Source organism: Trachemys scripta, chromosome 2, assembly GCF_013100865.1.
Source record: "Trachemys scripta elegans isolate TJP31775 chromosome 2, CAS_Tse_1.0, whole genome shotgun sequence".
Lineage (NCBI taxonomy): Eukaryota > Metazoa > Chordata > Testudines > Emydidae > Trachemys > Trachemys scripta.
Genome location: NC_048299.1, coordinates 95,030,300 through 95,054,606, shown reverse-complemented (window position 1 = coordinate 95,054,606; position 24,307 = coordinate 95,030,300). Strand labels below are relative to the sequence as shown.

The window sequence follows — 24,307 nt, the reverse complement described above, 5'->3', positions numbered from 1 at the left end:
ATTGCTTCTTAATTAACCCCCAACAGATTTTAACCTTCTTAGGCTCTATTCATCAGCCCTTCTTCATGAACTTGCCTCCAATCATGGCAGCTGGCATGATAGTGTAAAGAGGGGAAAACATTCTATCCATCACTCCAGGGAAGGATTTTCTTTCTCTTAACAAGCTCTGAATGGGATCTTTAAACTCCCTAGCCCTTCACCCTCCATTGTAACTTGCATGATTGTGTGAGATCTGTGATCTTACACAGCCTGGATTACCGTACTTTCTCCTTTCAGTGTGTGCATGTGATTTTCCCTTAACACTACAGTGAGTTCTGCACACACATTGGGAAAGAATAGACTTTTCTGTGTCTTACAAGACAGAAGTAAAAGAGCATTCAAGTTAAGGCACAGTCTTTCAAATTCTCTACATGCATGGATTTCAGTCAGCCTTTTTCAGCTACAGAGATTAATTTTGTGGTTTACAGGATTGCTCACAAAAGAAAGGGCTCTTATTAATGTTCTCTCACACACTGAGTAATTCAAAGTTGCTTGTGAATAATCAAAGACTAATTGCGAAGGCTGAAATATGAATAATAGCCTCACACTTCCATTCTGCAGAAGAGACTCTCATTTTATCATATTATTTCTTTCCCCTGTTTCAGCATTTTACAGTACTAAGAGGTTATAATGGTAGCCAAATAGCTTCCTATTTTGCCACTATATATGCCTATCTATGATTTATTTGTAAAGGACAGTGCTCCAGCTACACCAGAGGGGAAAAGAGTCCTAATTACCACCGGTACTACCTCACTCCACATATATGAATAAAAAGATGCATATGTTCTATATTTACATTATTTCTCATGTGTTTCATGAGATCAACTATATAAAGGTTGTGACACACTGTACTCCATATTCACCACTTGTATATCGTTATTTTATAGTTTGTACAACATATGCCTTGTGAGGTATCATTTGAAAACTCAATCTGCTGAACATAATTGTACTTTTATAATATGTGTACCAAAATGGTACATGGAATTATAAGATTTTACTGTATATTGTTACGCAGAATTACAAAATATTTCAGTAACACCCACAGGCCAGTTACTCAGAAACAAAGGTATACTGGCTCCCCAGCAAAGTGTTAGAGCCATTACCTGTTTAATTGGACATTCAACAGAAGGGGGGGAAGACACAGACAAAAGAATTTTCAATTCATATAAAGGACAGTTTGCAGAGCAGGAACTGCATGACCCATGACCCAGCAATGACTTTTTCAATTAAAAGGGTCAGGATATAAGAAGGGGGAAAAAGGCCTCTGGCTACCTCTTCTTCCCAATCTCTACTCATAGGAGCAAGATCATTTGAAAGACAGAGAACCATCATTGAACTCTCCAGTTATCCTGGACTGCTGAAAGTTTTTGGGTGAGATGCACCTTTTTTCTTTTTACTCTTATTTAGCTTGGTAATGTTTAGGATTTTATCCTTTATTTCTTTGGTAACCAATTCTGATTTTATGCCTTAACATTTATAATCACCCGGGCCGGCTCTAGGCACCAGCAAACCAAGCACGTGCTTGGGACGGCACATTTTCAAGGGCAGCATTCTGGCCGTCTTTTTTTTTTTTTTTTCCTTTTTATGCTTCGAGTGGCAAAAGCCTAGAGCTGGCCCTGGCAGCAGCAGCGCGTCACCCTGGGGCCGCTGAGGTTTGCGCCGCGGGGGAGCAGAGCCCGCACCTTGTGGCTGGGCCGGGCAGGCTCCGAGCAGGGGACACTCGGGCTGGGAGCTGCCCCTCGGGACACACGGAGCTGCCTGCAGATGCCGCAGGGCGGCCGCCCCCCCAGCACCGCAGCTGGGGCTGGGTGAAGCGGCCAGAGCCCCAAAGGGTCTGCGGCAGGGCGGCCAGAAGCAGCAGCAGGGCCATAGAGGGCGGGGCACTGCCGGGCGGGGCCCGCGTCCCACTCTCCGGGGCTCCGCTTCCTCTGGGGCTGCCCTGCCCCAGCTCCTCAGCCCCCTGCCGGAGCCGTCCCCCAGCTCTGCCCTCCCGGGTCCCGGCTGGTCCTGGAGGTGGGAGCCCTCGCTGGAGGGACCCTGGGCTGAGGCACAGCCCGGGAGCCCTGCTGCTTACCCCAACCCTGCCAGCGCCGGAGGTGAGGGAGGAGCGGGCAGAGCCAGCACTGGTGGGGGGGGGAGCCCAGGGCTGGGGTGGCAGGGGGAACGGGTGGGGTGGAGGAGAGAGCCCAGCACTAGGGTTGCAGGGGGGTGTGAGTGGGGTGGTGTGGGGGGGAAGAGCCCAGGGCTGGGGAGGCAGGGGGAGCGGGTGGGGTGGGGGTGAGAGCCCAGGGGTGGGGTGGGGGGCGGCCAAATTTTTTTTTGCTTGGGGCAGCAAAAAACCTAGAGCCGGCCCTGATAATCACTTAAAAATCTATCTTTCTTTAGTTAATAAACTTTTTTTTTTTTTTTTTTTTTTAATCTAAACCTTTCATTTTGACTGAAGTGTTTGGGGAATCACTACTCAGGTTATGTTGGGGCATAATCATTTTCTTTGACAAACTATTAATGAGCTTGCTCTGTGCAGTACTGTGCTGGACAGTGTAAGATGCACATTTCTGGGGTGCAAGGCTGGGGCCAAGAATTTGCTGGTGTTACCCTGTATGTAGTTCATGAGTGGCGTAATTTTGCTGGAAAAGTGCATTTTGGAGGTTGGCCCCAACCCTTCTGTGCATATGTTGCTTTTGGCATTAAGGAATGACGTTAGTGCATGCTGCCCCTTTTTAAGTAAGGTGCACTCCACAACCTGTTCTCCCTCCAGTCTCTTGAAAGTTGGCCAATAGAATTAGCATCTTTACTCTTCCAAAACATCTCATTTGAATTTTAGCACCTGATTTGCAAAGATGTAACCTGGCCTCCTTTTGTTCATGTGTATCACTGAACATGCAAACAGCTGCAGGAGCCCTTTTCTAGCACTAACATTTGCACATCTTTTGACCAATCCAACATCCACATGAGCAAGTGATAGAGTTTACGTTCACAAAACCCATTTTGTGTTGAGGAATGCTTCAGAAATCTGTATCCAATAAAATCAATAATTAATACATTTTAATGAAGCATGGAGGGAAGTGTAGGTGAGAATGTTTGATGCAATGAAAGCATTCAACTCATCTGCATGTGCAATTTGAGGCAGCAGACTGGTTTATAACCTCTGATCGGGGATCCTAGTTTTCCACGATAAAAAAAACCCAAAATTCTCCAATTTAAAAAAAACAAACAAAACAAAACATAAAAATCTTTGTTCTTCCATGGTTAAAATGAAGCACTGAATTTTAGTTTCTCTAGCCACTATATATATATATATATGTATCCGTTAAACACAATGTTTTATTGATATATTTACAATTTTTAAGCAAGCTCAAAGCCTACCAGTGCCAATCATTAAAATAAAATAAAATTTATAGAAGTACAATTTGTATTTCTTACATATCCAAAATATTTCTATGTCTGTATTCTATATTTTCAGGGGGGGGGTTAAATGCACAAAATATAAAGCTCCCGCTGTCAGCTCCAAGATGGAGCTCCCTCTCAGCTGAAATCCTATTAAAACACATAGAATCTGTTTGGCCCACACAAGGTTGTGCTTAGGTTTATGTGGCCCTCCTGTGTAATAAGATTGGGTGCCACTGGAACAAGTGATACTGATAACTCAATTTTACTGAAAGTAATACTTACGTTTTTATTTTTTCACAAAATTCACTGTTTCTGTTTCACAAATTCTGCATTTTTCCATGGCAAACGGCTGTCTAGGCTCCCTGCTTATGATTCAACTTATATTTAACATTAATTTATTGTTACATGAAAACTAGGAATGTAGCTAAACCAGTGTGTCTTGAGAGGTGGAGTGGGATAGCAAAAATAGATGCCAAATACCCAGCTGCTTTTTCTTTCAGTGAGTGGATCTCATTAGCAAAAAGCTAATGCGAGCCATGCATAAACTAGTATTAGCCTGTGCTAACATGAGGTCTCATATAGAGTAGAAACTACTTTTCCGCTAATTAACAATGACACGAAGTCATGCAATGAAACTTCTTTGACCTTCGTAGATTAAATCTGCCTTCTGAATAGACAGCTTGATGATTCTTGATTTTCAGTACTGTCTCCAACTATGTGAAATATTTTTCCTTTGCAAATGGTAATCTTGGTCCTGTCCCTGCTGAGTCTATGAAAAAAACTCTAACTTAAAGGAGAGCAAGACCAAGCCTTAAAGCTCTGCCTCATTTTGTCAATATTGCCAATGGGTGTTTTTCCCCACCTACAGTGCCAGGCATAATAGGGCATGTGAAAGAATAAGAGAATGGAAAGAGTAAGATAATTTAAACAAATCTATTAGGGATTCACAGTCTAAAACGCAACATTGCAACTGGATCCTTGCACATACATGGATCCAGTTGCAAAATCAGTGAAGTATTTAGTTACTTTAAGATCTAAATGTTTTAAAATGTTGAATGTTTATTTTAATTTGATATATAAAATAAGCCAATAATGTAATTGAATAGCGTTGTATACAAATAAGTTACAAATGGGAATATCCCTAATACATTCACTGGGTTTTGGTGAATAGGTATGGTTTGGAGATGCTTCATTCATGGTCTGTTCCTCCAGCCCCACTTTAAACCAACTTTTTCTGTTTCTCTGTGTTTTGAATAATAAGAGTACTTTTTTTTTCTCTCTGAAAGTTACGACTTCCAGGATTGGCATATCCCTGCTGCACATTGGTAGTTTTTTTTCTTTTTGCAGCTCTTTTCTCCCTTCACAAAGACAGTTTTGGGGGTCATTGCTATGTTCTGGTCAGTTGCTGCTTCTTACTGTAGCTTATTCACACAATAGCTTTCCTACTGTCTCGTTATTTTATCAGCATTTGAAAGGGCCTGTGGTTTTAGACAAGTGGTTAGTGTGAATGTTTTACTTGTGCTTTTAAGCATCACTTTTTTAAAATATGCATTTTTATGACAAGTTTTTCATTAGAACCAGATTGTTGAAGCACAGAAAACAAGCACTGAGGTCAATTGAGTGGCAATCACAACTACATCCAAAACAAAAAGGAATGCAAATGCTCACAGAGCTAAAATGAACTGCATAAAAAAAAAAACAAAAGCAGATGCGCCCTGTTATTGACTAGAAAGGTGAGGCATAGGCAGAAAGCAGTATACAGCAGGATGTGGAGCAGACAAAAGTGAGACGGAGATATACATAAGAAGTCAAGAATATTTGACCACCACCAAGAATAGCAATGAGGCCTTCACTTCTCTCTGCAACTCAAAACAACTTGTGAATGATGAACTGAGCCTGAAGTGTTTTTGCATTCAAAAAAGGACCACCACAGAGAATGCAAGTTGCTATTGTATGAATGTTTTATTGGTATTAGTTTGGGGCTGTATTATTCATGAGTGTCAAAGTGTTTTCATTTGGATTCATTCAGGGTATTAATGGAGCCAAGCTTTTCAAGTATATAAAACAAAAACATTATTTAAAAAAAAAAACTCTCTCTAAAACATTGTTAAGAGTTTTTGCCTATAATGCATGTGGCATACATGGGATGGCATCGTGTGGTGCAAAGGTTTTATCAGTATTAATTTGGGATGACCTGTATAATTCACTAATGGATTTTCCACTCGTGAATAATATGGCTATTCTGGATTTTTTCAGTGGAAAAATAATAATTTAGTAGATTAATAGAATGCAAGGACATGAAGGACCTTTAGATCATCCACTCTGACCTCCTGTATATCACAGGCCATAAATTTTACCTAGTTACCCCTGTACTGAGCCCAATAACTTGGGTTTGACTAAAGCATTTCTTCTAGAAAGGTACCTGGTAATAATTTGAAGACTTCAATATTTTCACCATTCATGACGTCATAGATAATGAGACACCCTGACCCAATATAACCAAATCCTGCTTAGATTACAGCACAAGCTTTCTAATGGCTAACATTAAGCTACTCCACCACATTCTCATAGGGCACAATATTGATGGTGGTGCAGCCATCATTCTTCCATCCAACTTTGATAAAGGCTTCTTTGGAAAAAACAAAATCCTCTGAGTGTATCTGTTTTGCAGAAAAAGCGAATATAAACATCACGTTAATTCGCAGATCTGCAACCAGGGAAGGTTAACAAAGAACAACAGATAAAAATGCTATTCAGTATTGCTCATCACCTTAGGAGACTGCAACTTCCACACTGACAAAGGCTCTGACACAATGGCCCCAAATCCCTTCCAACACGAGACTTTCACAAGTAATTTATGTACACACACAACAGCACTGGTTAGAGCCTAGCTCTGATTAGACTTAAAGAAGTAGACTTAGAGAACACAAGAATCACACCTCAGTCATGGAGAGACCATTACCTCTTTCCAGGTACAGTTTAAGGTCCTTCCCTTAAACCTAGCAAACTTTCTGGTCCCTTTCCTGTGGGCATAGCAAAATTCCTGAATATTCTCAGAGTAATCCTCATCCAGGCAACAAGTCAGTGATTGGAAAAATAAGTGAAACTTTATAACCTTAAACTGGCCAAAGCCATCACCACAACTGACACCTAAACATCTCACCTCTCATTGTGAGAACTGATTCGTCACTGCTGCTGGATATTCAAACTAGCTACAGTGGCCAAAAAATACCTCCTTCCTTCTGCTGCTGCTCAGAAGATAATCCCCCCACTGATCCAAAAGTGCACCTCTTACCTCCTCATTTACACAGTCTATTGGGATTATGTCCAATGTTCCAACCCTTCAAGTAGCTTCTGAGAGTTGCCAGTTACATTACATTAGCTACATTAATTAAAACAAGCCACAAAGAAGGTTTCTTTCTTTGCCTGAAAAGTGGACTTTCTTCCCTAAATTAAAATACTTTTAGGTACAAGATGTGCAGCATTAATTTTTGTGCCAGTGACAAGTTTAAGGTCTAAAAGCTTGGGAACTGTCAAGGATAGATAATATGCCTTATGTCAGTGGTATTCTGTGAATCTTTTTTACAATGGGATGCAGCCCATTGATTCTATTCATAGCAGGTCATGAGTTATCAGACTTTATAACCTTGACACTGTCTATATGAAAGCTATTGTAGGTAATTTTTTGAGGGTTCTAAAATGAATTACAGTAGTTAACATTTTTCTTTTCCTTGCTGCCTCCTACTTAGAACGTTACTAAGGCACGTTAATTTTACAGGCGAAAGAATAAAAGAAAATGGTATCAATAATTTTTTTAAGAACTCTGAAAGCTTTCTTATTCCCCCCGCCCCCTTGGCAAAATAGGTGTCAAAATACGTGATGGTGCAGTGCAAAAGTTTTATCGTCACCTTTATGGCATGGTTGACAATTATGCCAATCACATGTTGACTAACAATTAAATCTTTATGACATATCATCATGTTTTCTTATCTCTCTCTCTGTATTTTACATTACACATTAGACATATGTATACACACATTTTAAAAAAAAAATACTGAGAAGTGCAAATTTGTACAGGTATAGTACACAGCAGATTACTGACAGAGAAAAAAAATATACAAAACTAGAGGCTTCCAGGATCAGTAATATTGGAATTTAGAGGTTATGGCTAAAAGAGTAGGATTTAATTTGATAATTAAACAAACAACCAAAAAACCCAAGAATCATGTTTTTCTCTCCAAGGTCCTTTTATCTCCAGAATTAACAATTTAGGTTTATATCTTAAGAAACTGTGTCCTTGCAAACACTAAATGGCCTGTATTCATAACCTTCTTAAATTGCCAGGTTAAAAAAAGCACCCAATAATCTTTTCCCTTAGTGGTACTTCCCCTTTGTTAATAAAACTACAGTATTTAAATATTGGATTATGGACAAAGCTGTAACATAAATGGACACCGCCCAGTAGTTTAGTGTCATAATGTGACTCACTTTCAAAGTGATAATTTGACAGATTATGTCCTCTACAAGTACCAAATTCATGCTAATGTAAGCAGGTGCAACTCCATATAAAGCTAGTAAAGTTACAGCCACGTATGCCAGCTGTGAATGGCATCACAAAGGGTATATAAAGTGTTTAACACAATATGAATGAAAAGTAGTCACAAATACAAACCGCACTTTACATGGCATGAATGTAAATAGCTGCATTTTGGGGGCAAAAGGTAGTGACACATATAAATGAAAGGGAATAGCAAAATGTCTCTCTTTAAATAACACTTTCATATTGAAGAGTAGTGGTGAATTCTAGCACAAAAGGGCACAAGAAAACACACTCAGTTTTGTATATTAGGTCCAAAGAAAACAGGGAGGTCACATGGAAGTATCTTTATCTCACCTCTCTTCCAAAACGTAAAGACAAGCTTTAAGATGGAAATCTATTTAGAGGGTATTAGTAGAGCATATCAAGGAGTGAATCTATTTCTGCTGACTTTAGAATTGTTCATAAATGTGATTTACTTCTGTCTTCTCATTCATAACTACATCACCCAATGATACCATTTTCAAGAGCCAACTGATTGAAAGTACTATATAATTTGATTTTTTGTTTGTTTTTTTGTAACTTGTAAAGCAGCAGTTTTGTGGGCACAGGTTCTAGATTTACAAAGATTTTATCTGGTCTAACAATGGGCATGTCAATCTAGCAGAGAAAGGTATCGCATGATCCAATGGCTGGAAGTTGAAGCTAGACAAATTCAGACTGGAAATAACACATACATTTTTAATGGTGAGAGTAATTAACCATTGGAACAACTTACCAAAGGTCTTGATGCACTCTCCATCTCACCGGATTTTTAAACCAAGACTGGATGTTTTCCTGAAAGATCTGCTATAGGAAATTTTTTGGGGAAGACCTATGGCCTATGTTATACAGGAGGACAGATTGGGTGATCACAATGGTTCCTTTTGGCCTTGCCAGCTCCATTGGTCACTTCCTGGGATACAAGACTTTGTATCACCCATCCCCACCTGTGTGTGTCCTTTTCCTTCCCATCTTATTTCTGCTCTTTCCTATCCCTCTCCATTTTCCTTCTGTCTAATAAAAGTCTGACTTAGCTGGCCATGTTTTGCTACATTGAGCCTGTGACTAAAGGGGTAGTTAAAAGCAATGCCCCAAATAGTGTGATGCTGGTATGAGTTTGCCAGGTCTTAAAGTGGTTAATAAGACTATGTGCTATGCCTGTGTTTCTCCTGCAGTGAGGCCACAAATAAGAGTCAACACCAGAGACAGAAGTTACATTTTCTCCCTTTACTTTTCTTTTTGATCCCGTTTTATGCATTTGTCTTGTTTTTTCTTCTAAGCGGCCTGGAACGGGGAACTGCGGCCAATGGGAGCTGTGGGAGTGGTGCTTCCAGGCAGGAGCAGCATGTGGAGACACGTTTCCCCCCAGGGGCTGCAGGGCATGCTGGCTGCTTCTGGGAGCGGTACAGGGCTGGGGCCAGGGCAGGCAGGGAAACTGCCTTAGCCTCGCTGCGCCACCTACCGGGAGACGTTCGAGGTAAGTGCCACCCAGCGGGAGCCTGCACCCCAACCCCAAGCCCTGAACCCCCTCCTGGAGCCTGTACCCCATACTCCCTCCTGCACTCAAATCCCCTCCCACACCCCAGCCCCCTGCCCTAGCCCTGACCCCCTTCCCAGCACCCTGTACCCACTCCTGCACCCCAACATTCTGCCCCAGCCAGGAGCCCCCTCTTGCACCCAAACTCCCTATAAAGACAGATAATGTAAGTAATAGGGGAGGGGAAGGGTGTAATAATAGAGTGTGCTGGGTTCTAGGAGACTCTGAAAGGTGTCTCGGAGGTTTGAGTTTTCAGATTCAAATGTCCAACTAAATTTAGAGGGATGGGTTTAATCACATCGCTCTGAAGAAAACTGCAAGCTCCAGTTCACAAATCCCTTCCTGAACCAAGCCTTGCAGAGCCCTAACACTTATGCATGAAACTTCCCTGAGTATTAAGAAAAACAAAATTTCCTAAGCATACATCCAGGTACCTTAGGGTTCAGCCTGATGCTATTAGAGTGAATGGCAGACTTAATTCCACTAGCCTGGCCTACAGCATATTTTAAGGCACACTATTAAACAGAGTTGCACGTTGTTAGGTGAAAACGTCACATTGGTTCAGATATTTTGAAGATAGAACTCATATTAATACTGAAAATTCAGCACTACAAAGTAGGTTGAGTTCAGCTTTTATGGGGTTGGAGTTTAATATTTTCAAGTGCATGTTTCCTTATTTTAAAGTATTTTTTGTTTTTGTCTCTTTCGGTGTAATGACTCAGCAAGAGACGATATCTTCTTCTAGATGGTGCAGTTGCCTGAGGAGCCCCATTTCTCAGTAATGGTACTACGAAGTAACAAATATCTGCATTTCTTTACAGTTAATTTGATTAGTGATAGCCCTAATTCCATGATGTTATAAAATAATTCAGCATAACAACAGAGTTATTTCCCCTTAGCTATAGAAATAGAAACAGAAAGAGAGCTAGTCAGCCTCTTATTTACACTGGTGTAAATCAGGAACTGTTTCAATACCACCAGTGAAAGGGAGAATAGAATTAGGTACTGTATATGTATAAACTGAAGTTTGAAACGGAGATAGTCTTAGACTAGTACATCTCTTGAAAGAAGGAAGGATAACAGTCCTAAGCAATTGCCATTTGAGCAAAGAGATGCCAGAAGGGTAATATTCAAGTGACCCTATATAGTGGAAATTAAACAGTTTGTTCATTAATGACAGTACTACAGACCCATATCGCTAAAAAGTAGCATTGACATTACAAGATCCCTGCACTGAGGAACTTAAAAGGGTTGGGAAAGGGAGGATAAATCTAATTAAAAGGAAAAGTTTAATACTAACAGGTCCATTTCTTCTCTCACAACAGGGTAAATCAAAGAGAAATGATTAAAATAAAAGGAAATGCACCAGTGTAAAACAAGTAAGTATAAGAACCTACTTCTATCCATTGTACTCATGTTAAGTTGTACTGCTCAAGTAGTCTCATGGATTTACTTGCTTTACATTGAAATCAATGGGCCTACTTGAGGAGCTGGGTGCAAAAGGGGTAGCAGAAAAAGGGCCTAAGTAAGAAGAGAATAAAGTCCAAAGTATCTTTAGAATAAAACATTGCATTACATAACCTATAGAACATTTCAAAGTTCTTTGCAAATGTTAATTAAGCCACACAACACCTCTGTGAAGAAGGCAACAGGACATTTTAGATGCAGGTTTCAACACAAAGGACATTCATTCTACATGTATCCTGAAATGTTTTTCCGCTGAGAGGTACATGACACTTAGGCCTAAATCTTCTCTTTTTTTTATGTTTGAGGTGGTGTGACAATCAGGGTCCAGATGCCCCAAATGGAGAACAGGAGGTCTGCACCCCAAAGAATAAGCAATTGAATCAACTGGTTTTATACGTTGTTCCTGTGTATAAATATATGTCAAGTAAAGTCTTTTATGAAAGTTTGTCGTTTTCTGAAATTGATGGTGATTAGGAGATATGTATACAGATTTGGATATAAATATATGTACTTGTAAAAAATTGGAACTGTGGTGCAACTACACATCACCTCACAACAGGGAAGCAATCAAGCAGGGAGGGGCACCTTCCAGGCTAGTTTTTACACAAAACCATTTTCAAGCATATAACCGTTGTCCAGCCAGGCAGACACACAAGAACATAAGAATGGCCATACCGGGTCAAACCAATGGTCCTTCTAGCCCAGTATCCTATCTTCCAACAATGACCAATGCCTGAAATGGGCGGCGGGTATAATAGGACAGGGGAGGCTCTGCCTCCCCTAGCACAGGTGCTGCCATGGGACCCCAGTTGCAGAGGAAATTTTTGCCTTCTATTATGCCCATGCAGGTATTATGCCCCATGAAGGTTCTGGGGCGGCTGAGGAGGCACTATGTACTATTCAGCTTCTTGGGTTCATTAGTAATCTCCCTGGACTCCAGGGAGATTCCAGATAAACCCAGTATGCTGTCTGAGTTATACATAACTCCTCGTCAGCCACTCTGGAACCTGCATGGGGCATCAGGGCTTTGGCCGCGGAGCGGGTCTTGGGGCTCCGGCCCTGGAGGGATGACCAGGAGACTTGGGCCATGGGTGGAGCAGAAGGAATGGAACCAGGGGCTAGCCTCCCCAAAATGGGGCTCCACCATAATGCCAGATGCTTCAAAGGGAGTGAACAAAACAGGGCAGTCAGAGTATTAAGGACACCCAGAGCATGGAGTTGCATCCCTTACCATCTTGGCTAATAGCCATTGATGGACCTATCCTCTAGGAACTTATCTAGTTCTTTTTTAACCCAGTTATAAGTCTTGGCCTTCACAAAACCCCTGGCAACGGGTTCCACAGGCTGACTGCGTGTTATGTGAAAAAGTACTCCTTATGTTTGTTTTAAACCTCCTACTTATTAATTTCTTCAAGTAACTCGTGGTTCTTGTGTTTTGTGAAGGGATAAATAACACTCCTCTATTCACCTTCTCCACATCATTCATGATTTTATAGACCTCTATCATATTGCCTTTCAGTCCTCTCTTTTCCAAGATGAACAGCCCCAGTCTTTTTAATCTCTCCTCACATGGAAGATGTTCCACACACCTAATCATTTTTGTTGCCTTTCTTTGCACCTTTTCCAACTCTATCTTTTTTTCAGATGGAGCAACCAGAACTGCACACAATATTCAAACTGTGGCCTTTTCCATCTTATCTATCCCTTTCCTAATGGTTCCTAACATTCTGTTAGCTTTTTAAATTGCCACTGCACGTTGAGTAGATGTTTTCAGAGAGCTATTCATGAAGGCTCCAAGATCTCTTTCTTGAGTGGTAACAGCTAATTTAGATCCCATCATTTTGGATGTATAGTTGGGATTATGTTTTCCAATGTGCATTACTTTGCACTTATCAACATTGAATTTTATCTGCATTTTGTTGCCCAGTCACCTAGTTTTCTGAGATCTTTTTCTAACTCTTTGCAGTCAGATTTGGACTTAACTTCCTTGAATAATTTTGTATTGTCTGCAAACTTTGCTGCCCCACTGTTTATGCCCTTTTCCAGATCATTTATCAATCTGTTGAACAGCAGTGGTCCCAGTATAGTTCCTTGGGGCACTCTGCTATTACCACTTTCCATTATGAAAGATGATAATTATTCCTACCCTTTGTTTCCTACCTTTTAACCAGTTACTGATCCATGAGAGGGCCTCTTATCCCATGACTGCTTACTTAGCTTAAGAGACTTGGTGAAGAAACCTGTTTAAAGGTGGACTACTAAAATTAATAGAATGACTTTGAAATTGAAAAGAAAACCCCAGTCTAGGGGTTAGTGCATAGTGTTTGCTGTAAGTATATGAATGTTGTGAAGGAGAGATCTCTTACCTCCTCTTTTGTTTAGCTTTGCATACCCTGGTGAATAGCTACTAGTCATAGATGATGAACTGCTGAAGGAGGAGTGGGATAATGCTGAGACCAGTGGCTCATCACATTTTTCTGAAATACAAAGAAAAGAAATACATTTATTTCCACATTGCAGTTTAAATGTGTCAGACACACTAAAAAGAATCTATACCTTGGATATCTTTCCTAGTTGCTTGTGTGGCGCTCATGACAAGAGTATCTGAGAGCATCACCATTGGTAGGGAAGTACTATCATCCCCATGTTGCAGAGGAGGAAATGAGGCACACGCAATCTACTAGTGATAGTGTCCTAGCCACTTGGATGTCCTTCCTCTCATTAAGAATGCATAAATTAAAAAAATACCCTACTGAATTTGAAATATCTTTTGGCAGTAAACATAATTATAGCAACTATCAGATTAATAGAGGACAATATGTGCACTTTCAATACTTGATCAAAATGTTAATACAGTAATCTGACTGACAATTTTATTCATAATTTATCAAAGAAAATAATTAATTTGTAATCTATTTATAACTACAGATTGCAGATGCAGAGAAAAAAATGGAACGATAAGGGATATAATATGTCTTTTTTAAAGTAATCTTTATAATCTTTTCAAGCACTATTCATCTATTTTGCATAAGATAAAGAAGGTTAACTTGGTATTATTGTCCAAGATGGAGAAAAAAAAACAAGCAGAATTTCTGCTTTGTATAACAAAGAAGAGAGTTTAAAACAAAATCCTTTCCTATTGTTGGATCAAATTATGTAAGTAAAGGTGGAAATGATTGGCTTTAGATATCTCAGTTGCTTAGAACAATTAATATGCAGACCTTTATTCTAGTTTCTCTCATATTTCACATTCGCACAGAAATATATGAGTTTTAATACTCTACATCTTAGGTACAAACTCACCACAGAAAAATTAAAAATAACTACTCCAAACAATTCAGATAATTGTTTTAATGCACACACCCAGCAGAGGCTCTGATATAAAAGGTAAAACATCTGTTTACATGCATACAGAAAGTTAGCTCAATCCCAGATGGTCAGCATCTCTACCACAAAAGCACAGCACTTAATTTTTGTCCAATTAGAAGACCATGATCGGGGAGAGGCTAAGAATGGTTCTTGCATGTAGAATGAATTAACTGTAACCTCAAGAGAGGACGTTTACTATGGGTCAAGTAGAGATCATGAGTGAGGTAAGTCATTTACAATGATTCTGGTCTACTAATATTTCCAGTCACAAATAGTTTCTCCCTTTCTCTTTCTGAATAAACCAAACATATATCTCTATATAATGCAAAAAATGTAAAGAGTTCCACAACTATGAAACAAAACAACAAAACAGAAGGGGATTCTGATTCAAGCTAATTAGTATTCTGACATTTAACAGTGTAATTTAGATGCCCTCACAAATTAGCTATGGTTAGTTAAGAAAGAAGGGGGGGAAAGAATATATTTCATACTATCATAGAAATATAGGCAAACACTAGATAAAAGGACAACTGTTAATTGTTCTAATGACTACAAAGCACATAATTTCTATCTTTAATGACATAATTGGGTTTAGCCAAATTGAAAGAGAGGGAGATTTGTTTTAAATTCTATTTGTTCATTTTACAAAACAGAACTTTTGATTTTTGCTGTTGTTTTAGCCCCTAATTACACAACAGAATGCAGACAGACAGATCTCTGCATTGTTTCAGAGTGAAGTTCCAGGAACACACAGAGGTATGCCCAACACAGGCATACAGGGCCTCAGGGACTAATACAGACCTTAATTAATGGAGTTGATTTGTGTGGGGAACTCAAGTTTCTTGAACAATCATCATAATGGACATTTTTCACATGAAAAGTACAGTTTAGGCCCCAAATCTATTTATTGAAAAATATCTTTTGTTGTTGAAAAGTCAATTAAAATTTAGAAAACAAAAATTAGACATGCTAACCATTTTTTTCATAAATAGGTGCATAGACTTAGGCTAAGTCTATATTTAGATTCTGTAATAAATGGCCTGATTTAAAAAGTGCTGGACACTCATTTGCTGACACTGGCTTTTAAGAATATATTGGCCTGTGTAGAAACTGCTGGTGGCTCAGCACTTTTGAAAATCAAGCCACATTCATGCTTAAATGTGGATGTAGAAGTCTAACTTGCAAGTCCTACTTTTTTTTAAATCTTGGCCTACATCAGGGGTCTCAAACATGCGGCCCATGGAGCTATCTGCTGTGGCCCGCCAAGCTCCCTGCCCCCCCGGAGTTATTTCCTGCAGCTACCAAGCTCCCCTCACCCGCCTCCCCGCTCCTCCCCCAGCGCGCCACATCCCCGCTCCTCTGCCTACCTCCAGATGCTTAGAGCTTTCCAGGAGGGAGGGGGGAGCTGTGTGCTCAGGGGAGGAGGCGGAGAAGAGGTGGGGCAGGGGTGGGGATTTGGGAAAGGGGTTGGAATAGGAGCAGGGAAGAGGTGGGAAGAGGCGGGGCCTCATGGAAGGGATGGAGTTGGGGCAGGGCTGGGGGTGCGAGGGAGGGGCTTTTATATCTTTATATGAAAAGGTGCAGTGATGTGACCCTCGGCCAATGTACTAGTTCTCACGTGGCCCTCGTGATGATTTGAGTTTGCGATCCCTGGCTTACATGGTGGTCTCATTGAATCCTGAACAGTGGCATCACAATAGCACATGAGAACTGGAATGAGCACTGGTTCAACTGCTCATTATAAATATTATTAAAAACTTAGACTTTTTCCCTTAGTGAGTTATTCATAAACAGAACATTTTCTAATGTATTTAGTAATTGTAAGTATTTGTCAAATAGTTTGGATAAATAATTTTTGACCTATAGCTTGTTTGCAAAATTGTTTATTTCAACAGTTCATTTTAGTGCTATGTGGCTAGCCATGTAAGTCATAGGACATTATCTCTGTTCCCTGGTTGGATGGTTGAAACATTTTCAGAAGCATATTTAATGACAAAGTGCAACTACAAAATAAACTTCCAGGACAAATTTTTGGCTAATAATCAATAATAAACAAGATCCAAAGTCTTTGAATATTGAATACTCACTATTAATGAATATTATGATTACATTGTGAGTTGACCTTGTGACTTTAATTCACAAAACGTTTCATGCATCAGGGGCTCTGTTTTCAATTTAGTTTCTTATCTTACACTACTTGACCAACTCGTCTAGAAACTAATTACAAACCAAAAGTTAAATTGGCCGATCAGTTACAATGGATGACAAATAAATAAATAAAGGGTTTTTTTTTGTTTAGTGTAGGTATTAGTAATAAAGGTGTGTGTGTGTGTGTGTGTGTGTGTGTGTGTGTGTGTGTGTGAGAGAGAGAGAGAGAGAGAAACTTAGATTTGTTTTTAACTTGTCAGTGCTCCTTCTGGATAAATACCATATTGCTTAGGAATCAACACACCTATTTTACAAACCTCTCAGAAAGTTGCAGTTCCTACTTTATCTCATCTACACTAGGAATGAATGATCAACTGATGTAAGCTCAGAAGAAAAGCTTTATTATGATGAGGATGCTATATGGTGTCTGATCCTTCATTCCTTGCACATTCAGACCTCCTATTAGACAAAGGTTATATTGAAGAATGTGTTTTTTTAATATCTTTTTTATCATCAAATTCTTAACATCATGTGCCTTTTCTCTGTATTTCCACATTTTCTGGACCATAAACCCTTTTATGCAATATTTCCTCCGAGGAAAAAAATGCCTGCATCTTGATAGAAAAAAAAAAGTAGGAATGAGAAAATCTATTTATAAAGTACATTAACAAAATACAATAGATCTCTCTAGTGTCAGAACTAGATAGAGATCATTGAACATAATGGGAGGCTATGGGTAGATTCTTAAGAATATTTGTGGAATGAAGAATTTATCCTGATGGCACATTGAAAAATATGAAAAAAGGTAAAGTGGGACATTTCGACCAAGTCCTTCTTTCCAACAATTATCTATATGGGAAACCTAAAACTGGATTTTAGGCAAGCTGTTCAGAGACAGCACTCTACAGCTGAAAGAGATGGCTCCATAGAGCAGGTGCTGATCAGAAGCTCTGTTCTCTCACCAATTCTGGTAGCCAATGAGAAGATCATAACGTATAAGGGCTTCTCCTCCCATTTGGAAATGTCCATTACTGCTATTGCACTTTAAATAAATCAAAAGAAAAATATATAAACATGATTAGAAATGGTGCTAGTATTGAAATCACTGTCCCTTGTATGTGTTGTCCATGTGGGCACCTCACATATTCTCTCCCAAAAGAGCAAAGGAATGAAATAAGGAAGCTGAAAATAAAACTGGGCCCCTGTAAGCAGTGCCATGGCAACATATTCCAGGCCTGGTTTGAAGACTAAAATCTGCCCTCTACTGCGAAAAACAAAAACAAAGAAACTTGCAGTCACTACTAAGTACTTGTACAAAGGGAGCCTTCTCTGAAGCACTGTCATTGATCAGCTGAACCCAGTACTATCTACCTTGCTTTCCAGTTCTCTCTCTCTCTCAAAACAAAACAAAACACAAACCAGATCACATAACTTTTCCTGCCCTCTGGACTTTCTTAGATAGGTCTGGGTTAATTTTAGCTTTCTGAAAAACTCCCTTCATTAGCAGACACAGACACTGAAAGACAGCAAAAAATAGGCAGTGCTGGGTCTGTGCTACGAAAACTCGCATCTAAAGACCTTTTCTGAATGAAGCAAAAAACTGGCAAAGAAATCAGTTTTGCTCTTAAAAGGCTCAGAGTAGCTGCTTACTAAGTTTCAAGCATGCCTCTTTGGATAAGTCTACACAAGAAGCAGGAGCCCACGGCAGCAAGTATTAGAGCCAGGGTATACAAACTCAGGCTTCTGATATGGTGCTAAAAATAACTGTGTGGCTGTTTGGGCTTGGGCTCTGAAGCCCACCCCCCTTCCTAGGTTTCAGAGCCCGAGCTCCAGCCCAATCCCGAACATTTACACAGCTAGTTTTAACACTGTAGCACAAGCCCAAGTGGGTAGACCTGGGCTCTGAGACTCACTGCCGCAGGTTGCTCCTTACTGCATAAATGTACCTAAGGTCTTTGCTGCTGAGACTTTTCAGTTTCTCACCCACCAAAAAAACCCAAACTTTTCTCCAACTTCATCCTAATGATGCATCCTATTGCCCATTTGTATTACATTGTGGCTAAGAGGGGGGATGAAAATCTCCCATTCAAGAACTTTTTGGGATCTGTTGACCTTTCATATGGCTTTGCTTTCTCCATCAAAATCTTTTCTCTTTGAACTTTGTGGCTATTCCTAATGTTTCAGCCTGTGAAGCAGCAGCTTCCTTACATCCAATGAACCTAGAAGACCATAATTCTGGTAAAGAATCTCAAAGGCCACCAAGTAAACCACAAGTCATTTGAACGTCAATATCTGGACACAGCAATTTTTTGCTCACAAAGTTAATTTTTGATAAAACAGTATAAAACATCTTGGCCAAAACCACAGAAACAAAAACACTGAAATGTTCTCTAGCAATCTATCAGATCTCAGTTTAAATTCTGGCATAAGATTGTGTGAAACTTTGATCTCAGCGAAACATGAAGAACGCCCCTGAACCTGATTTCATAGTGGATGGATTGCCTCTACCCTTGCTGACCATCTCATTGTGATATTATGTTTTACTGTAATACTAATGTCCTTTTTCAACACATCCTAATGACTTGGTGAGTGCAACACATGGGAGGAAAGATGTGTACTGATTTGCCTGCTGAATTCCATTTTGAACACCTTTGTATACTGCAGCCATATCAGCTCCATTGTCACAGATGTGTCCCTTGCAAATCAGCCTATCTAAACACTCTTTTTTCAGCTTCTCTAAAATAGCATCCAGAATATCCAGTCCTGTTTTGGCTTGGATAGCAACAAAATCTATAAAACATGAAACAGGGCCCCGACTTGGGCCACACTTGGGGCACTACATGGATATTGTTAGGGTCCTATGCAGAAGAAAAAGTGAGAAATAAACCTCTTCTCCCTGCAAAAACAAACAAGCAAAAAAATAATCCAGGGCCCTTTATGGGCCTAGGCCAGGGATTCTCAAACTGGGGGTTGGGACCCCTCAGTGGGTCGCGAGGTTATTCCGGGGAGTGGGGGGGGTTTGTGATCTTTCAGCCTCCACCCCAAACCCTGCTTTGCTTTCAGTATTTATAATGGTGTTAAATATATAAAACGTGTTTTTAATTTATAAGGGAGGTCGCACTCAGGTGCTTGACATGTGGAAGGGGTCACCAGTACAAAAGTTTGAGAACCACTGGCGTAAGGCCTCTTCCAGAGGAACTGTTTAACTCCCTTTGCATGTCCCTGCCTATAGGTCAATAATTTAGATATCCATCTTGTGAATGTAATGGCTATTTTAATCACTAGCCTTTCACCAACATGCCGCATGTGATGCATATGCACTTCATATACTTTGAGGCTACAGCTTGGCTTTTGCACTGGCTTGAAATGGCCAGGATTGGGAACAAGTCGAGTAAATGATGTAGATTTCCTCTGGTGGTGTTGTGTGCTCGCCAACATGCACTTTTCAACTATATCAATTTTTAATACTTATCTTGGGGGAGCATCTAATAAGCAGAAAAAGAAACCGCAAAAGATCTCACTTTCATGTTGACAAAAAAAATCGCTCTCATTTAAAAATCTCTCTTTATGTTAAAAAGCTCCCCTAAGTGAATTTGTGAGTTAAAAGGAAGGGTTCTATTTTAAATGAATAAACTGCTAAAATGCTATTAAAATTGCTTTAATAACTTATGATAGTAAATAGCCCAAAAGAATTAAAATTAAAAGATTGCTTATGTAGGGCAAGCTAACATTTCTAAACCTGTATGAGATTTCTACTATAGATAGATAGATAGAGGATCATTTAGCCTAACTTCATAGCCAGAAACGGTGTGATGCCATAGCGGGGACAAATCGAGGAACCGTAGTTTACAGTTTTCACTGTTTTCTGCAGAATCCAATCTTTCACTTACTAAAAACAGAATCATAATCCTTTCTGATACAGATATACAGTAGTCTTCCCCATATAAGTCAATGTACTGTGCCCTGTTAATCAATTACAGAACACTGCCTCCAGCCAGAAATAGCAGCAACAAAGGAATAAACTCTACCCCACACCATTTATATCAGAGATGTGTTAATGCCAAAGACAACTTGGGACTGTTTAAATGTTAACATTATGAAGCAAGAGCAGTCTTCTTCTCTACTCCATTTTGTCCTAATAGCCTTGGCAACAAGAGCTTCTGCCACCATAATAGGTATAATGCAACTTCAATTGCACTTACATTCCAGTTCTGAGGAAAGAGAGAGTGTTTTTTTTCCAAAAGGGCTCCTTTATATGGGCGGAAAATTTTATGCTTATGTTCTGCTCTTTACCATGGGTGAAATTCACCCCCATGCAGAGAACAAACACAAATCCTGTGCACCACTTGAGGAGCGAAAATCCTGTCACCACTGAAGTCATTGATAAAACGACTTCAATGGGGCTAGGATTTTATTCAAGACCTCTGAAATTTCATTGGGTTTGGAGTTCCACCTGAAACACTGATTGAACCTGTAATTTTGTTTAACTAAAGATACCAAAACCACCAGTCTTCAAGTGCTTTGGCGTGACCACATCTACACTGGACTTGAACCTGACACATTCTGCATTCATTTGGTAAGGCTAGGAACATTGATCAGAGATGGACATGGATTTTATTGTTATTCCTGCGTATCTGGAAACATTTTGAAGTTGCTGTTCTTTTGTGGATTTTAACTTTGAACTCAAAGGATGAGAAAGATTACAAAGCTAGGACTGCTCTAAATTATGCAAGAGGCCTGCATTCTTCAGCACTCTGGTGCTGCAAAATGGAAATTCTGCATTGACTACAAATAAATGTAATAGGGGTTCTTTCTGTGGCAAATTCTAGGACTGTGAAATAACTGAGATGACGGGGCAAAAAAATACACAGAATTTTTCCAATATGGCCACTGCTCACACTTCCACTTGAAAATGTCCATGAATGTGCTCAATGCGATTTTTTGCCTGTACATTAACAATTAGATTCCAATGTGGTTCATTTGAACCCAAACTTTTTTGAACTTCAGGGATTGTGAGAATCCATGCAAACCATACATAAAGACCTGCCAGACACTTTGAACTAATTTTAGAAAGGTTCAGATAGCTCTTTTGGATTGACCAGATTCTTGTGACACATGCTGATAACTGAATGGAAGTCTGCAGAAGTAAATTTCCAATGTAAAAAAATAAATGAAAATTAATGGAGATATCCCATCTCCTAGAACTGGAAGGGACCTTGAAGGTCATTGAGTCCAGCCCCCTGCCTTCACTAGCAGGACCAAGTACTGATTTTGCCCCAGATCCCCAAGTGGCCCCCTCAAGGATTGAACTCACAACCCTGGGTTTAGCAGGCCAATGCTCAAACCACTGAGCTACCCCTCCCCCCAAATGACTCACTACCCCTCCCCCCTAAATGACTCACTACCCCTCCCTTGATATTTTTAATTTAATGCATTTTTTTTTTATTTTTAGATGTCTCCAATTTTTGACATGATTCATTGTTTCAGTGCACTTTTTAAAGCCTGGCAAACTGAAGCAATGAGCAAGAGATAATATATGCTTTAAAAAAACAGCCCAAATGAGTCACATTACAGCATCAATCATTCAGAAAATGCCAAAGAAACATCTGAAGCAAAGTCAGCACTTTCTCTATGCATTTTCTCCTGTCATCTCAAACTTTTATACCTAATAAACTTGGTGGTTCATATAATAAAGGCATCCGGAATGAGACTCACAAAACGCTGTTAAAATTGTAGGGCTAGATTCACTCTTACTGGTACAGGAAGGTGCAAATCATCCCTTCTTGCAATAGCCTTGTATACTGTCCACTTCACTGGAAATCACCTAGGAAACTAAACCAAACCAGAAATTCATTAATACCCTCCACCAAACCCACAAAGGTAGGGGACGAACGGGTGAGATTTATGGTGGAGGGCAGAACAGGAAAAGGCCCTCATCTGCTTTGCTTTCTATTATCAAATGCTCTATGCCCCAGCCACCTCACCCAAGCTCTGAGGCAGGGACTAGGACCATCTATGAGAGACCTCCCGATAGAGGTACTGTTTCATTGGCTGACTATTACAACAGATGCACACACCCTTTTCCTGGCATCCTCGTGGCCGACAATCACCGCTAAGGCCACATGCATTAATCTTCACTTGTGGCTCCACAGATACATGGATGGCAGAGACTGTCTAAGGGTTTTATTAAATCTTCATGTCCCTTAGCCACATCTCTTCTTCCAGCAGTCTCCTCAAGTTGATGGTATTAATTACCACTACAAGCCCTCTCTGGGCTGATTTTCTGCAAGTCAGTGACCTCCACCATATTGTGCACCAGCAGAAGCTAGAGCAGACTGAGTAACTAGAGTCAGTATATTAAAAAGTAACACGCAGGTTGAATAGTGCACACTGATAGAGAGAGAGTTTGGATTTTGCAAGAAAATATGCAGATAAAAGAAAAGCTGATTATTACTAAATAGAAAAGTAAGGATTACTATGTATTATTCATAATGTGTATTGCCATATAAAAAGATGCATCTGAAAACTAAGAACGTAATTCTGTAAACATTTATGCATGTGAACTGTACTATTAACATCACTAACTTTTGGTGATACGAGAAACATGGAGAGGAGAGAATTCTGGTTTTTGTTTGTTTGCAGCAGGGTGCTCAAGTGCTTAGTGTCCTAATTGTAGAATATGACTTCTCTAACAATGTTAACTTTTCCCATTTTTGAGTAGCTATAAAGGGACTTTCTCTAGGCCACGCTTATTTTCTTTATGTTCAAATAGTGCTGGCATTAGTGGGCTAGAAATGGCATAAGGCTATGTCTGTCTGGACTTTTTAAGAAGCAGGAGCAGTAGGCGTTTCCTTGGTGCTTTTCAGGGATGTACTGGAAGGGCATCTGGGGTGCTCCCAGGAGTCCTTGTCAAAATTCTGAAGGGAAGATTGGGTTGATTTCCAGCCAATAGAGAAAAAAAATTTCTAGTAATTGGTAAGGTGCAGCTGTTAATGAATACTTATCCCTGGGGCTCTTAAAAGTACTTCTGAAGAGCAAATGGTTTCCCTTTTGAATGGTCCAGATTACACCAAAGTGTACATGTTTTAAAAAATATTCAGATAGGCCTTGTATAAGGTTATCATACTAATCCCTCCCTATAAATTATACAAGTTATATACCATGTTACCCACTATATCATTTTTGGGAACAAGGTAAACGCACTTCCAACGAAGTTTGTTTGATTGGTGCCTCTGGGTCATTCTGTTTGCCTTTTCCCAGTTCTTAGAAAAAGAGCTCATTTCCAAGTCTCGGCTCCCCTGAGGAACTACTGTGGAATATCTCCCCCAGCCATTCTTCCTCCCTCTTCTGTTAAGTCTCTGGCTTTCCTTGAATATCATGTCTGCTAAACTCCTTCCCATTAGCTGGGAAGTGAGTTATACCTAGCACGGGTGCAGCTGAGCTCAGCTCCTCTTAAAGGATCAGCTCACACTGTGATAGAGCCCCTTCTGAATCATAGCCAGCACATCACTGATGCTATCATAATGTTGCTGCTGGTCACCTGTTTTAAGTAAAAAACTATTACTGTCAACCCTGGATTTGGATAATAAAATGTGTACTCTGTTGTTTAGGGAAGATCAGGAGTGATATGTAAACTGGAGAGGCTGTCTAGTTCAGATGTGGGAAGGGTAAGTTACTGCAGTACTTGCAACTGAATGTTTACTGGGTTTAAAATTGCTGCAAGCCATTTGTAACAGAAGGTGAAACAGATGAGTCTATTTGAAGTGAAGTGTTAAAAT

General features: G+C 39.9%; 1 protein-coding gene across 1 annotated transcript in view; it reads right to left on the bottom strand.

Moving 5' to 3' along the window:
• CNTNAP2 (contactin associated protein 2) overlaps positions 1 to 24,307 on the bottom strand; it is a 1,628,923-nt gene that overhangs the window by 1,090,339 nt on the left and 514,277 nt on the right. The window contains exon 2 of the mRNA XM_034761282.1: positions 13,379 to 13,489. Coding sequence (XP_034617173.1) covers positions 13,379 to 13,489 — 111 coding nt within the window. The remainder of the gene's footprint in view (positions 1 to 13,378; positions 13,490 to 24,307) is intronic.